Genomic DNA, 13,375 nt, shown 5'->3' with positions numbered 1-13,375 from the left:
AGAGACCTTGTGCCAATAGAAGACAAAGCAGGCCCAAATCTTCACCTCTTCAGCTTAGGAACTGACTTCCTTAACAAGACTCCTAAAGCACAAGAAGTAAAATCAAGAGTCAATAAATGGGATGGAATCAAACTATAAGGCTTCTTCTCAGCAATGGAAACAGTAAGGTGAAGAGAGAGCCTACAGAAGGGGAGAAAATCTTTACCACACGCTGTCGCGTTCCACAACTAGAACACTCAGGGTCACTCCAGGTGACCCGGGCTGCATGAAATCATCACACAGACAGAGAAATACCTTTCTCTTTGGGTCCTGTGACGGCTCCTCCGACCTTAGGGGTCCATGGAAAGAGAGAGGGGAGCACGGGCTGAACCCTCTCATTGGGGAGAAGCCACTCAAATGAGGCAAGGGGTAGGATTACAAGGGAACAGGTGAGTGCAGCTCAACCCCTCTGTGTGCCGCCGACTCCTAGGGCCACTCCCAGGGCCACACCTTATTATCTGAGTGAGGGAAAAGACTGAGTCACGAGTCATGGCACTAGGCGCCAGACTAAGTGATCTTTCAGATCCCCGTGGTGCATCAGGACTTAAAGGTGCGTGCTCTTGGAGTGGCTTCCCACAACACACACCTCAGATAGAGCACTAATCTCTAGGATATGTAAAGAACTCAAAAAAACTTAAGCCAAACCCACAAATAACCCAATCAATAAACGGGATAAGGAACTGAACAGACATTTCACAGAAGAAATACAATTGATCAACAAATATATGAAAAAAGTGTTCAAAATCTCTAGCAATTAGAGAAATGCAAACCAAAACTACACTGAGATTCCATCTCATTCCAGTCAGAATGGCAATTATCAAGATTACAAGTAACAATAAATGTTGACAAGAATGTGGCAAAAAAGGTCCGCTCCTACGTTGCTGCTGGGATGGCAGATTGGTGCAACACACGGAGAGCAGTATGGAGATTCCTCAGAAAACTTGGAATGGAACCACCATTTTACCCAGTCATCCCACTCCTAGATTTATACCCAAATGACTTAATATCAGCATATTACAGTGTCGTGGCCACATCAATGCTCATAACAGCTCAATTCACAATAGCTAAACTATGCAACCCACCCAGGTGTCCTGCAACAGATGAAGGATAAAGAAAACGTGGTATATGTACATAATGGAATATTACTCAGTCTTAAAGAAGAATGAAATTATGGCTTTGCCAGTAAATGGGTGGACTGGATATGACAAGCACAGTAAGCCAATCCCGAAAAATCAAAGGTCAAATGTTTTGTCTGATATTCAGATGCCAATTCACAATAAGGGAGGGAGATAGAGGTACTATAGACCAGACAGAGGGGAGTGAAGGGAGAGGAGGGGGCATGGTGGCAGGAATGATAGTAGAATGAATCAGACATCATTACCCTATGTGCATATATGATTACATGACCTGTGTAACTCTACATATGTACAGCCAGAAGAATGAGAACTTACACCCCATTTATGTATGATGTGTCAAAATGCCTTCGGCTGTGTATAACTAATTAGGACAAATTAAAAAAAATTTTTAAATGGAATGACATTTGATACATGCTAGAATATTATAAAACTGGAAAACACTGTATTAAGTGGAGGAAGTCAGACAAATATGACATAATTCCACTCATGTGAAATGTCAGGATTAGGTAAATCATAACTCTAGAGACAGAAATGGACTTTTGTTGCCTGTTGGGAGGAGAAGTGGCCACTTAACAAGCACTAGGTTTTCTTTAGGGGTGATAGGAAGTTCTGCAACTAGGTAGCAGTGCTTAGAGCCAGAGAACTGTACGTTTCAAAATTTTGAGATGACAAATTGTATGTTATATTCCTCAAGGAGGAGTGGCATGACTCCCCATCCCTTAAGGGGAGGCTGCACACAGTGACCTCCTTCCAGAGAGGTCACTATGACAAGGTGGAGAGAGGGAGCTTTACAGAGGAGGAGTCTGAACACATGACCTCAGCCAGCTGATCAAGGTCACACAGGAACGACAAATCACAGGCCCTTGAGAAGGTGTGAGAAGTGCATTCAGCCTACCCTATCTTCCTCCACCAAACCCCCAAGGTTCAGTGGAAGGCCGGGCATGGGTGATACCCACCTGTAATCCCAGCGGCTTAGGAGGCTGAGGCAGGAGGATCATGTGTTCAAAGCCAGCCTCAGCAGCTTAGCAAGGACCTAAGTAAGTTAGCAAGACCCTGTCTCTAAATAAAAAATAAGAAGCAAGACGGGCATGGTGGTACACACCTGTAATCCCAGTGGCTTGGGAGGCTGAGGCTGGAGGATCATGAGTTCAAAGCCAGCAACAGCGTCAGCAACAGCGATGCACTAAGCAACTCAGTGAGACCCTGTCTCTAAATAAAACACAAAATAGGGCTGGGGGTGTGGCTCAGTGCTTAAGCACGCCTGGGTTCAATCCCTGGTAACCCCCACCACCACCAACAACAAAACAAAACAAAAAAAGGAATCAATAGAGTGAGACTAGGGAGGGAGAGGCCTTGGGTTCCGATTGTGCAGTCCAGTCTTGGCCATGACAAGCCATCCAGGCTGTGGAAGATGAATTTCAGAGCCCCATGAGCGGTGGACACAGTGCACCGGAAGTAGCCAGGATCCACTGGGACAAACGTCACCCTGGCAACCTTGGGAACGTTGGTATGAGGCATCTCCGCTCTGAGAGGAACCACAACCTGGGTAACTCGTGGGCCTTGACAGGGGCGGACACGGGTACATTCCTGCTGACACAGGCTGGGGCGGCTCCCTCCATCCCTGAGGTGGCACAGCTGGGCCCCTAGAAAGTTCTGGGAAGGGAAAGCTACTAAAGCCTCCTGTCACTGGGGAGCTCCAGCTCCTCAGCAGAAGAGGTGAAGGGAAGTTTGGGGGTGGGCAGTGGTCGTGCCCTGAAGCCACGTGGAGGGAGGATCCTGAAGCGCTCCAGTGCCCAAAGCAAAGGCACAAGCCCTGGGCTGGGAGGATGGCTCAGCGTGGGGCGCCTGCCTGGCACAAATGGGCCCTGGGTTCCACCCCGGCACCTCCCAAACTCAGAGCAAACCCAAAGCAGCGGCACCCCAAAATATCCCTGAGTACGCAGGGGAGCCAGGGCCCTTGGGGAGCATGCAAGATGGAGACCCAGGTTGGAGTCAGTGAAGGGGAGCCCTATGGCAGGATTTGGGGGTCATCAGGAGTTGGGGCTCTTTGCCTGCATGGAGCAGAGGTTCGCCTGGGCAGTGAGGGAGTGAGGGAGTGAGGCAGCCCCCATCGCTGTCCCTGGGGCCACCACACAGGGTTCCCCTGTGAGGCAGGGACTCCTGCCCTGAGGCAGAGGCTGGACGGGTCCTTCCCACTTGAGGCAAGGCGCTCAGGCCTCCTGCCCTTCAGCCCACTTTTATGAAAAGGAGACCATGAAACCAGGGCACTTATTGCTGAGGTTCCTCTTCTGTGGTGGTCAGTGGCCATCCCCAGACTTCCTGAGGGAGTGTCCTCTCAGAGAGGCAGAGCCAGAGGCCAGAGGATCCCAGGACAGGACAGTCCCCTGAGCCCCAAGATGCTGTTCCTGGCCCTGCTGCTGCTTCAGTTGGGGACGGGTGAGTGGGCTGAGGACCAGGGAGCCTAGGTGTGGGCTGGGACTGCAGCTAAGCTTCTCTCTGTCCCCCCAGGGTCCCTGCAGAAGAATCAGTCTTTCTGGCTGCAGATGCAGAAGGCGGTGACAGTACAGGAGGGTCTGTGTGTGCTTGTGTCCTGCTCCTTCTCCTACCCCAAGGCTGGCTGGAAGCACTCCACACCTACCTACGGCTCCTGGTACAAGACACAGAAGAATTTCAAACCTGATGCAAAAGACAATGATCTCGTGGCCACAAACAACCCAGACAAGAAAGCAAAAGTGAAGAACAAACTTCATTTCCGCCTCCTCGGAGACCCCCAATCTAACAACTGCTCCTTGAGCATCTCCGAGGTCCAGAAGGACGACAGCGGAACATACTATTTTCATCTAGAGCAAGGAGATGAGAATCACAGTTACAAGAAATTGCTCACCCTGACTGTCACAGGTGAGGACAAATGCCCAGGAACCAACAGCACACATGGGTAGGGAGGGTCGTCAGGGTCCAAGGGAGACCCTGGTCTTGAGGGGGCAGTGGAGCCCAGGTGGTTCAGGATTGGGGTGTCTGTATCAGAGGCACACACGCATCCCCTCTTGGATCTAGTCTGTCCCTCTCTCCTCCCCAGAGTTGACCCAAACCCCAGACATCCACATCCAGGAGCCCCTACAGTCGGGCCACCTTAGCCATGTGACATGCTCCATGCCTGGGGCCTGTGACTGGCCCACGGCCCCCCGTATCACCTGGGCTGGGGCTGCCCTGAGAGCAGCGGGGTCAGGCCTGGAGCCCTCCACCTCGGAGATCCTGCTCACGCCCCACCCCGAAGACCATGGCACCCACCTCTCCTGCCGAGTGACCTTCCCCAGGGCCGGCGTGTCTTCAAACAGAACTGTGCAGCTCAGCGTGTCCTGTGAGTGCTGTGCCAGGGCACTGGGCTGCTGTGTGGGGGCGGAGGGTGGGGAGGGTGCCGAGGTCTGAATGTCTGTGTCCCCCTGTGTTGGTGTGGGAAACCCTAACCACAAGGCAACGGGGCCAGGAGGGGGGACGTCTGGGAAGTGGCTGGGTCACAGCTGTGGAGAGTCAGAGCAGCTGGGACAGACTGAGAGAGGCTGCTGAGCCTGGGTCCTGAAGGCCACGGGCCTGCAGGGGACACAGGGAGGACACTGGCCACCTGGGTGCTGCTTCCTCTTTCATTTCCATGGCTCCTGGGGAGGAGCGCAGGCCAGCTGTGCATGCGACCCTCATGGAGTCTCTCTGTCCAGATGCTCCTCAGAACCTGACCATCAGCATCTCTGGAGAAGGTGACCCAGGTAGGCGGGGTGTCCCTCTGGGGCTGGGCGGGGACAGGTGTCTGCCAGCAGGGAGCCGAACCCCCAGCAGCCACCCCAGGGAGGCTCCCTCTGGACGGACCCTCACCTCTTCCTTTCACCACGTGCAGTTAGAAGGAGGCTCACAGCGCAAACGCCCTGACGCTGCCCACCCGGGTAGGTGAGAACACGGCCCTGGAGGCCCCCAAAGGCCTCGTGTTCACCCCCGCCTCTGCCTCGAGGACCCCAGGCCACTGCTTGTCTCCTGCTGTCCCCGTATTTCCTCATAGTTTTACCCAATACACCTGAATCTCCCACAGGGTTTAGTTTGTCCTCTTTTCCTTCCATGGTGTAAGTAACCAGGACGCACACACACGCGCCACTCTCCGACCTCGCCTCCTCCGTGCAGGTGAGAGTCCTGCAACACAGTGCCAACCGTCTTCGAGTGACATAGAGGTGGTCTTTGGTGCACTCACGATTGGTGCCGCCACCAGCCCCTCCAAGGCCAGAGCACACTATACTCGGTACAGAGAGCCCCATGCCTGGCTCGCACTCCCGATTGTCCCCTCCAGGCCTGGCAGCCCCTCGTCGTCCCTTATCACTATGCTCTGCCTCTTGGGGACCCTACCACTAAAGGCCGTCACACAATGCACCCCTCTTGTGTGTGGCTTGTCACTTGGCCACAAGATTTCCTGTAACCGGGCCTGGACTGCTCTCCTCCCCGTGGCTGGAGAACGTCCCCGTGTCTGGAAGGAGCACACTGGCTTTACCATGCTTCAGCTCAGCGTCTCCAGGGTGGTTCCACCTTTGTGCTGCTCTGAGGGTCCCTGTACAAGTGCCACTTGGCTGGGTGCCGCGGCAGGATCCTAAGTGCCTTGACTCTCTTGATGTGACACCACTCGTGTTCTCAAGGTCCATCCACGTAGCCTGTGGTGGTCATTACTGCGTGTCCTCACCTGTGGTCCCACAGTTCACTAGCCCAGTCCACCGTGGCTGCGCACGAGGGTTAGTTTCCTGATAATGCCTCTGGGAACATGTCCCCGTGAACCTGTACCCACCCTGCCTGGAGCTCCTATGAACTCTCCACAGCTGCCTCAGGAGGTCCGGGCAGGGCTGAGGTCTAACTTTGTAACTGGCTCCTGGGGATTTCTATGCAGAGACTCGATGCTTCAGAGATAGTCCATGGGTAATGGGACCTTAGGTATTATGTCTAGGAACCAAATCAGGAAGGAAACTCACCACACCCCTCTGGAATGCTGCTGTAGAAGAGCTCTGGAGCCCGGTGCACTGATCATGCCAATAACACTAGCAGCTCAGAGGCTGAGGCAGGAGGATTGCAAGTTTGAGGCTGCCTGGGGAACTTAGGGAGAATGTGTCTGAAAATAAAAAATAAAGGGGCTCATTCATGCCCATTACTAATAGCAAAAGAAAGAGCTCTGGAAGAACACCCCAGAAACCAGCACTCAATTCCCCTCTGACAAGAGGAACAGTTGCTGGGTGTCACTGTGGGAAGGAGTCTCAACAGCCCCTTCTCCTCAGGAGTTGTATATCAGCCTGGGGGGACAGAGAGGAGGAGGTGGAGATCAGTCCCCCAGGGCCTTGGAGGGCTGATAATTGAATTTGGATACTTCAACAGTAAACAGGCTCACGGGTATTGGGTGGTTAATGTGGACAAGGACCACAGCCTCAGAGAAATCAAGGAACAACCCAGTTGTCAATCAACTGATGGATGGATGCAAAAACTGTGGTGGATTCAGATGGTGGGATATAATTCAGCCCTAAAGGAGAGCCAAGCTCTGGCAGGCACTGTACATGATGACCCTGGAGACATGGCGCTGAGGGAGAGAAGCCAGCCAGACACAGTCCACCACACACATGGAATTCTGTGGATATGTAACACCCTGCGAAGGCAAATCCAGAGACAGTGGGTTTGTGTATTTAGGCTGGGGATGGAAGGGCTGGGCAAGGGCTGGGGTGGGGGTTTCCTCTTGGTGTGGTAGGAATGGGCTAACATTGTGGTGACCCAGATCTGAACACATAAGAGCCATGGGACTGTTGACCTGCTGTGGTCTGTCAGTGCCATTGTATGGTCTGTGATCTTAACTGGACAAAGCGGCTTTGAAAGACAGAGGCCCAGGGCATCAGCACCCTAGGCCAGGCTCAGCTCTGTCTATGTCTATGTCTCTGTCTGTCCCTCTCCAGCCCCAGTGGCCCAGGGAAAATTCTCACATCTGGAAGTCCAGAAAGGCCAGTTCCTGCGGCTCCTCTGTGCTGCTGACAGCCATCCCCCGGCCACTCTGAGCTGGGTCCTGGAGGACAGAGTCCTCTCCTGGTCCTGCCCCTTGGGCCCCAGAACCCTGGAGCTGCAGCTGCCCGTGGTGAAGCCTGGAGATTCGGGGCTCTACACCTGCCGAGCAGAGAACAGGCTGGGCTCCCAACAGGGCACCCTGGACCTCTCTGTGCAGTGTGAGTGAGACCAGAAGGTCCCTGGGAGGGAGCAGAGGAGGGCAGGAGCCATGACAGGGTCTCAGAGCTCTGGGGGGCCTAGAACCCCAGGGCCCTGGCACCAGGCTTCTGTCCTGCTAGACCATTGGGCAGTCAGTGTGGGGACCCAGCACGTGATTCTGCCTCCCACCACCTCAGTGTCCTGGGCTGGATCCTCTGCCCAGAGGGAAGCCCCAGCCCACCTGGAGCTGGTTCCTGTCTCCATTGCAGATCCTCCAGAGGACCTGAGGGTGACGGTTTCCCAAGAAAATAGGACAGGTAGGAAGGGCAGAGAGGAAGCAGGGCCTCTGGGTGCCCCGTTGCGGGCCCAGGAGACGGGGCCACAGGTCAGTTCTGCCTCTTCCCTTCCCTAGTCACAGAAGTCATCAGGAATGGCACGTCCTTCCCAGTCCTGGAGGGCCAAAGCCTGCGCCTGGTCTGTGTCACCCCCAGCAACCCCCCAGCCAGGCTGAGCTGGACCTGGGGGACGCAGACCCTGAGCCCTGAGTGGCTTTCCGACGCTGGGGTCCTGGAGCTGCCCCGGGTGCAGACAGAGCATGGAGGAGAGTTCACCTGCCATGCCCGCAGCCCCCTGGGCTCCCAGAACCTCTCCCTGAGCCTCTCTGTGCACTGTGAGTGCGGGAGGGGAGGGAGGGCACGCCTGGGGTCGGGACGAGGTGGCACCTGCTGACCCTTCTCCTCGCTCCTCAGACCCCCCACGGCTGCTGGGACCCTCCTGCTCCTGGGAGGCCCAGGCTCTGCTCTGCAGCTGCTCCTCCCGCGCCTGGCCGGCCCCGCCCTGCACTGGCGGCTGGGGGAGGGGCTGCTGGAGGGGAACAGCAGCAATGCCTCCCTCGGGGTCACCTCCAGCTCCGCGGGGCCCTGGGCCAACAGCTCCCTGAGCCTCCACGGGGCGCTCAGCTCCGACCTCAGGCTGAGCTGTGAGGCCCAGAACGCCCAGGGCACCCAGAGCGCCACCGTCCTGCTGCTGCCAGGTCAGGGGCCTGTGGGGGCCCAGGTTTAGGGAGGTGGATCTGAGGAGTGACCAAGGACAGGGCTTGGGGCCATAGGCTGAGCCTGGATGGAAGGGGTGGACAGAGGACTCGTTGTTTGGCTGTTTGGGATGAAGGGCTGTAGGTGTGTGAGGAGGACGGGGTCCTGGGGTTCAGAGGGCTTCACCATGAACCCCACTTGCCTGCAGGGAAGCCAGAGCTCAGGGGAGTCCTGCTGGGGACACTGGGGGCTGCTGGTGGGGCCGCTCTACTCTCCCTCTGTGCCTGCCTCGTCTTCTGGTGAGTGTTCTTCCTGGGCAGGATGCCAGGTGTGGAGGGAGGATGTGTCCCCAGGACCCTACAGGCCCCACTGGAGGGTCTGACAGGCCAGTGCCTATGAGTGGCCTTGGGCCAGAGGATCAGAGCAGGGGTCTGTGCCCTGCCCATTATCCCAGGAGTCACTCAGTGAGACATGTCCCCTGACTCCTGGGCCTTGGTAGGCTTTCTAGGCTATTTTAGCAGGGCCCACAGAAGTCCCACCCCAAGGTCTGAGCCCACAGGTGGCTGAGTGGCCCAGTCTCCTCCTTCAGGTTAAAGACTCGCAGGAAGAAAGCTGCCAGCCCAACAGGAACTGCACAACAGGACACCCCCGTTGACCTGGGCCCTGTCTGTGGGGTGAGTGTGAGGATCCCACTGTCCTCCAGCCCCTGCCTCCCCAGGTGGCCGGACCAGAACCTCTGGACAGCCAGGGGACTCATTATGGCAAATAGGCTTTGCACCTGTGTCCCCACCAACATGGCCCCAGTCCCAGTCTAGTGTCCTGGAACTTCCCAGCCAAGGCCCTTCCCTGCTCCCAAGGCCATGGCCACCCAGGTTGACCACCCACTGCCTGGACTCACTTCAGCCCCTTCCACTCCGTCTCTTCATTTCTCTCTGAACCCCTCACCCCTTCCCTTCTCCTCACTCCTCAGCAAGGCAGGAAGCCACAGAAATATCCCCCAAACGGCCATGGTCTGTTGGAAGCCTCACATGTTCCAAGCCTGACATCAGCTGTGAAGCAAGAGGCACAGGGGTGGGGTGGGTGACAGGAGGTCCCAGTGGTCCTGTCCCATTGGAGTCTCTCCAAGAGCACCTCATCTCCAGGGCCAGAGCCTGACAGCAGGTAGCAGTATTGCAATCAAGAATTCCACCCGGCCTTGGCATCCAAGTCTCCACTAGGGACTGGTCACACTGACACTGTCACCTATGTGGCTGGCCTCAGTCACTTGGTGTCTAGCTCCTCCAAAGATCAAACTGATGCCACATGACCCTACGTGGCCACCATAAACCACACCATTAGCATAGGTAAGCGTAGGTCAACCCGTCTGGCCTGAGGTTCCCAGGGGAACGCAGATCCTTCTGTCAGGCGGGGCCTGAGGGAAGATAAGCCCTCCCAGGAGCTGGGTGCAGAGAGTCCACCCCTAATCTGGGCAAGATGAGTCCCAAGGCACAGTAGCCTTTGTTTCGTGGGCTCACGGCATGCTGCCTAGTTCCCTTTGCCTGCCTGGCCTCTGAAATGCTGCGTGGGCCCTGAGGGCTTCCGGGCCTGTGCTAAGGCCTGCCCATTGGCACCGCCCATTCTTGTGCACCTTGTCACATTTGCTGTTTGACGGTGTCTCTAAGAAGGTGACTGCTCTGTCTGCTTGTCCTTCCCCACTACTAACTGGGCGAGGCCGGAAGGGAGCCTGCTCAGGTGCCCGTGCAATATGCAGGGCTGCTGCGGGGAGCGCTCTGCCCCTGGGCCCAGGGCACTGGACTCAGAGAGACCTGGCCAGGAACCCTGCTGACCACTCACTAGGTTGTGTTTGGAAATGGTTATTTAGCCCCATTTTCTCCAGCTGGTAAATGGGCACATGAGTGTTCCCCGTGGATTCTGTGAAGGCTTGTGAAACGGGCACTGACCGAGCACCAGGTGCACGCGATCCCAGGCACTGAGGGAACCAGACTGGGTGGACGAGAGCAGGGCGCCCAGTCCTTCTCTGTGGGGTGAACAGAGGCGACTAAACACTGAGTTGGGGTTGGCTTGGGGGTCCTCCTCACTCTTTCCCAGCCCCGTCATCCTCATTGGATCCCGACTCCTGCCCCACTTCAGGGTCCCAAGGATGCATCCTGGTTGGACAGCCCCTCATATGGTCCCACCCCCACTGAGGCCACGCTGGCCATGGGAGAGGAGCCAGAGCCCCAGGAGCTGCACTACGCCTCCCTCAGCTTCCTGGAGTTTGAGCCTCGAGAGCCCAAGGTGCAGGAGGCCAGCAGCAGGACAGAATACTCAGAGATCAAGATCTGCAATGGTGGCCTCCAGGAGCAGCCGGATGTCCCGGGGAGAGAGACACCAGGGACAATTCCTAGATCAGCAGTTCTCCAGGTGCACAGGAAGTGGAGCAGCACAGAGGATGCCCCGCCCTGGTGCTGGGCGGAACAGGAGCCCCAGTTTCAGTCTCATCACCCAACTTTGTGAGGAACCCAACTTTGAGCAAATGACTTCACTCCTCACCTTGCTCCTCTGCAAAATAGACCCCATCAACCTAACTCACAGGACTGTCCTGGGCCATCAAGAACAAACTGCCTCAAGGGGCTAGGGCTATAGCTCAGTGGCTGAGCACTCGCTCACATGCCTGAGGCACTGGGTTCGATCCTCAGCACCACATACGAAAATAAATAAATAAAACAACGATATTTAAAAAAAAAAAAGAAGAAGAAGAAAGAAATGCCTCAAGCCCCCAAGGGACTGTGTCTGCTGAGAGGCCGTCGCCCAGAACCCCCTCCCAGGGCAGCGCGCTAGTGTGGAACCCACTGGGTCTGTCACCCTGGCCCAATTGGGGTGCACCCTGCAGGATGCCCTGCTTCTCAGTGCTCCAGAGCTCCGTTGGGCTGTCCCTGGGGTGTAGTAATCTCCTGCTCACCTGCTTCTCCCTTCTGGCCTCCAGGCATGTGAACTGCTAGGGGGACACCTTGTCCCTCCTTACCCCTCACGCCCATCTCCACAGCTGCTTCCTGCAGCCCCACCTCTCCTTGGCACAGTCACTCCTGTTCATCTGGAATAAATTGCAAGTGTGTAAACCGCTCATCTCTGGCTGAGCTCCATTGCCCTGTGGGTTGGTTCTCCCTCTCCACTTCTTCTTTTGCTGAATTTGCGTATAAATTCCCTTGCACTTGCAGTCTGTGCTCCACACACAGTGTGACACGGTCCTCCCAGCGTCACTTCCTCCTTTTCTTCTTTCCCATTGTGCCTTCAATAGTGAGAAGGCACAGTGGACATTGGCGTCATGAGCAGGGGCTCCAACGTGTGCTAGCAGCAAGTGAAGGCCCTGCTGCCACTCCTCAGCTTCCCTGGCCAAGGCTCACCAGCACTCCTCCCCTCAGGAGGACACTGCACGTCTTGGCCAATGACTTGTATTTTATACCTTAATTCAATTTATTTATTTTTATGTGGTGCTGAGGATCCAACTCAATGCCTCACATATGCTAGGCAAGCGCTCTGCCACTGAGCCACAACTCCAGCCCTTGGTCAATGACTTTTCACAATGGTGTCCTTGACCAAAAAGAACACTGTTGTCAAGTTTTGTTCCTCTTTTCAAGAGGACACTTGGTGATTCCAACTTTCCCATCCTGCTACAGCAGTCAGTATCGTTCCATAAAATACTGAATTCTGAAACGGGTAAAATCTTTTTCAAAAACAGTCATGGCGAATAGTACAACCACGTGTTAGAGGATATCAAGACTGTCTTTTCCCCTTCTAATTAATGTCCCTCTGAAGAACAGCCTGGACACCTGAAGGAACACATTTTTCATCAACCCTTTCTTTATCACATCTGAAATTTCTCATCATCAATGTAGCACTCACCCTGCTGTCTGTTCTTTTTGTTAATATTTTTTAGTTGTAGATGGACACTGTACCTTTGTTATTTAACTTTATGTGGTACTGATCATCAAACCTAGTGCCTCATACGTGCTAGGTGAGCACTCTACCACTGACCACAACCCCAGTCCCTGTTCTCTGTTATACGTATGATACAATTGATAAAAACCAAACTATTAGAAACTATAAATAAGAAATGAAAGACTTAACTCCATAGATTATTTTACATCAAGAATTTGTGCCAGGTGAGGGGATGCACACTTATAATCCTAGTGACTAGGGCGGTTGAGGCAGGAGGATCACAAGTTTGAGGCCAGCCACAGCAATTTCGAGAGGCCCTGAGCAAGTTAGTGAGACCCTGTCTCCAAATAAAAATTGAAAAGGGCTTGGGATGTAGTTCAGTGGTAAAGTACCCCTGGGTTCAATCCCTAATACCAGTACTTTTCACAATGGTGTCCATGACCAAAAAGAACACTGTTGTCAAGTTTTGTTCCTCTTTTCAACAGGACACTTGGTGATTCCAACTTTCCCATCCTGCTACAGGATGGGAAAAGGAAGAAAAGAAAGAAAGAAGAAAAGCAAGCAAGCAATGAAGTCAAACATTTTGGAAGACTCTTGGCTATGGCTCAGCTAGACTTCAGAGTCCCCAGGTTCCCATGTAGGAAGCTTGGTCCACAGCGTGGTGCTGCTGAGGTGGGGGGGGCCTTGCTGAAGGGGATTAGCTCATGGGTGATGTCCTCAGAGGAGATTAATCCTCCTCCCAAGAAGAGCAAGCCTGACTCCCCTCTCCACCTTTTTGTAGTGCTGGGGATCAAACCCAGGGCCTCCCATATGCCAGCCAGGTGCCCTTCCCCTGAGCCACACCCCTGCTGGGCCCCTCTCTGGCTTCCAGTCACTCTAAGGTCTCTGTTTCTCCCACACTCCTGCCACTGTGGTGCCATGTGCCACAGGGTCCTTTCCAGACACGCCACGCTTTTGAAATTCCAGAACTGTGAGCTCAACACACCTTTTTGCTTTACATAGTCCCTGCCTCAGGAGTTTTGTTATATCAACAGAGAGGGGACTAAAAGG

The 13,375-nt window shown here is 54.7% G+C and overlaps 1 protein-coding gene across 1 annotated transcript; it reads left to right on the top strand.

The window, feature by feature from the left end:
* The first annotated feature begins 3,478 nt into the window (after nucleotides 1–3,478).
* On the top strand, nucleotides 3,479–11,512 carry LOC124107923 (sialic acid-binding Ig-like lectin 11). Its single transcript, XM_046466244.2, is given in 12 exon segments — nucleotides 3,479–3,611; nucleotides 3,684–4,073; nucleotides 4,252–4,533; nucleotides 4,886–4,933; nucleotides 7,133–7,396; nucleotides 7,646–7,693; nucleotides 7,789–8,046; nucleotides 8,126–8,209; nucleotides 8,212–8,409; nucleotides 8,616–8,706; nucleotides 8,997–9,081; nucleotides 10,538–11,512. Coding segments are annotated over 12 exon segments (2,154 nt in total). The 5' UTR covers nucleotides 3,479–3,571; the 3' UTR covers nucleotides 10,904–11,512.
* The last annotated feature ends 1,863 nt before the right edge of the window (nucleotides 11,513–13,375 follow it).

This window comes from Marmota monax, unplaced genomic scaffold (assembly GCF_021218885.2).
Source record: "Marmota monax isolate L192 unplaced genomic scaffold, Marmota_monax_Labrador192_F-V1.1 WCK01_AAM20220418_F8-fsc00160, whole genome shotgun sequence".
In the NCBI taxonomy this organism is placed as follows: Eukaryota; Metazoa; Chordata; class Mammalia; order Rodentia; family Sciuridae; genus Marmota; species Marmota monax.
Note: the sequence above shows the minus strand (reverse complement) of the source record. Positions and strands in the feature narration are given on the sequence as shown.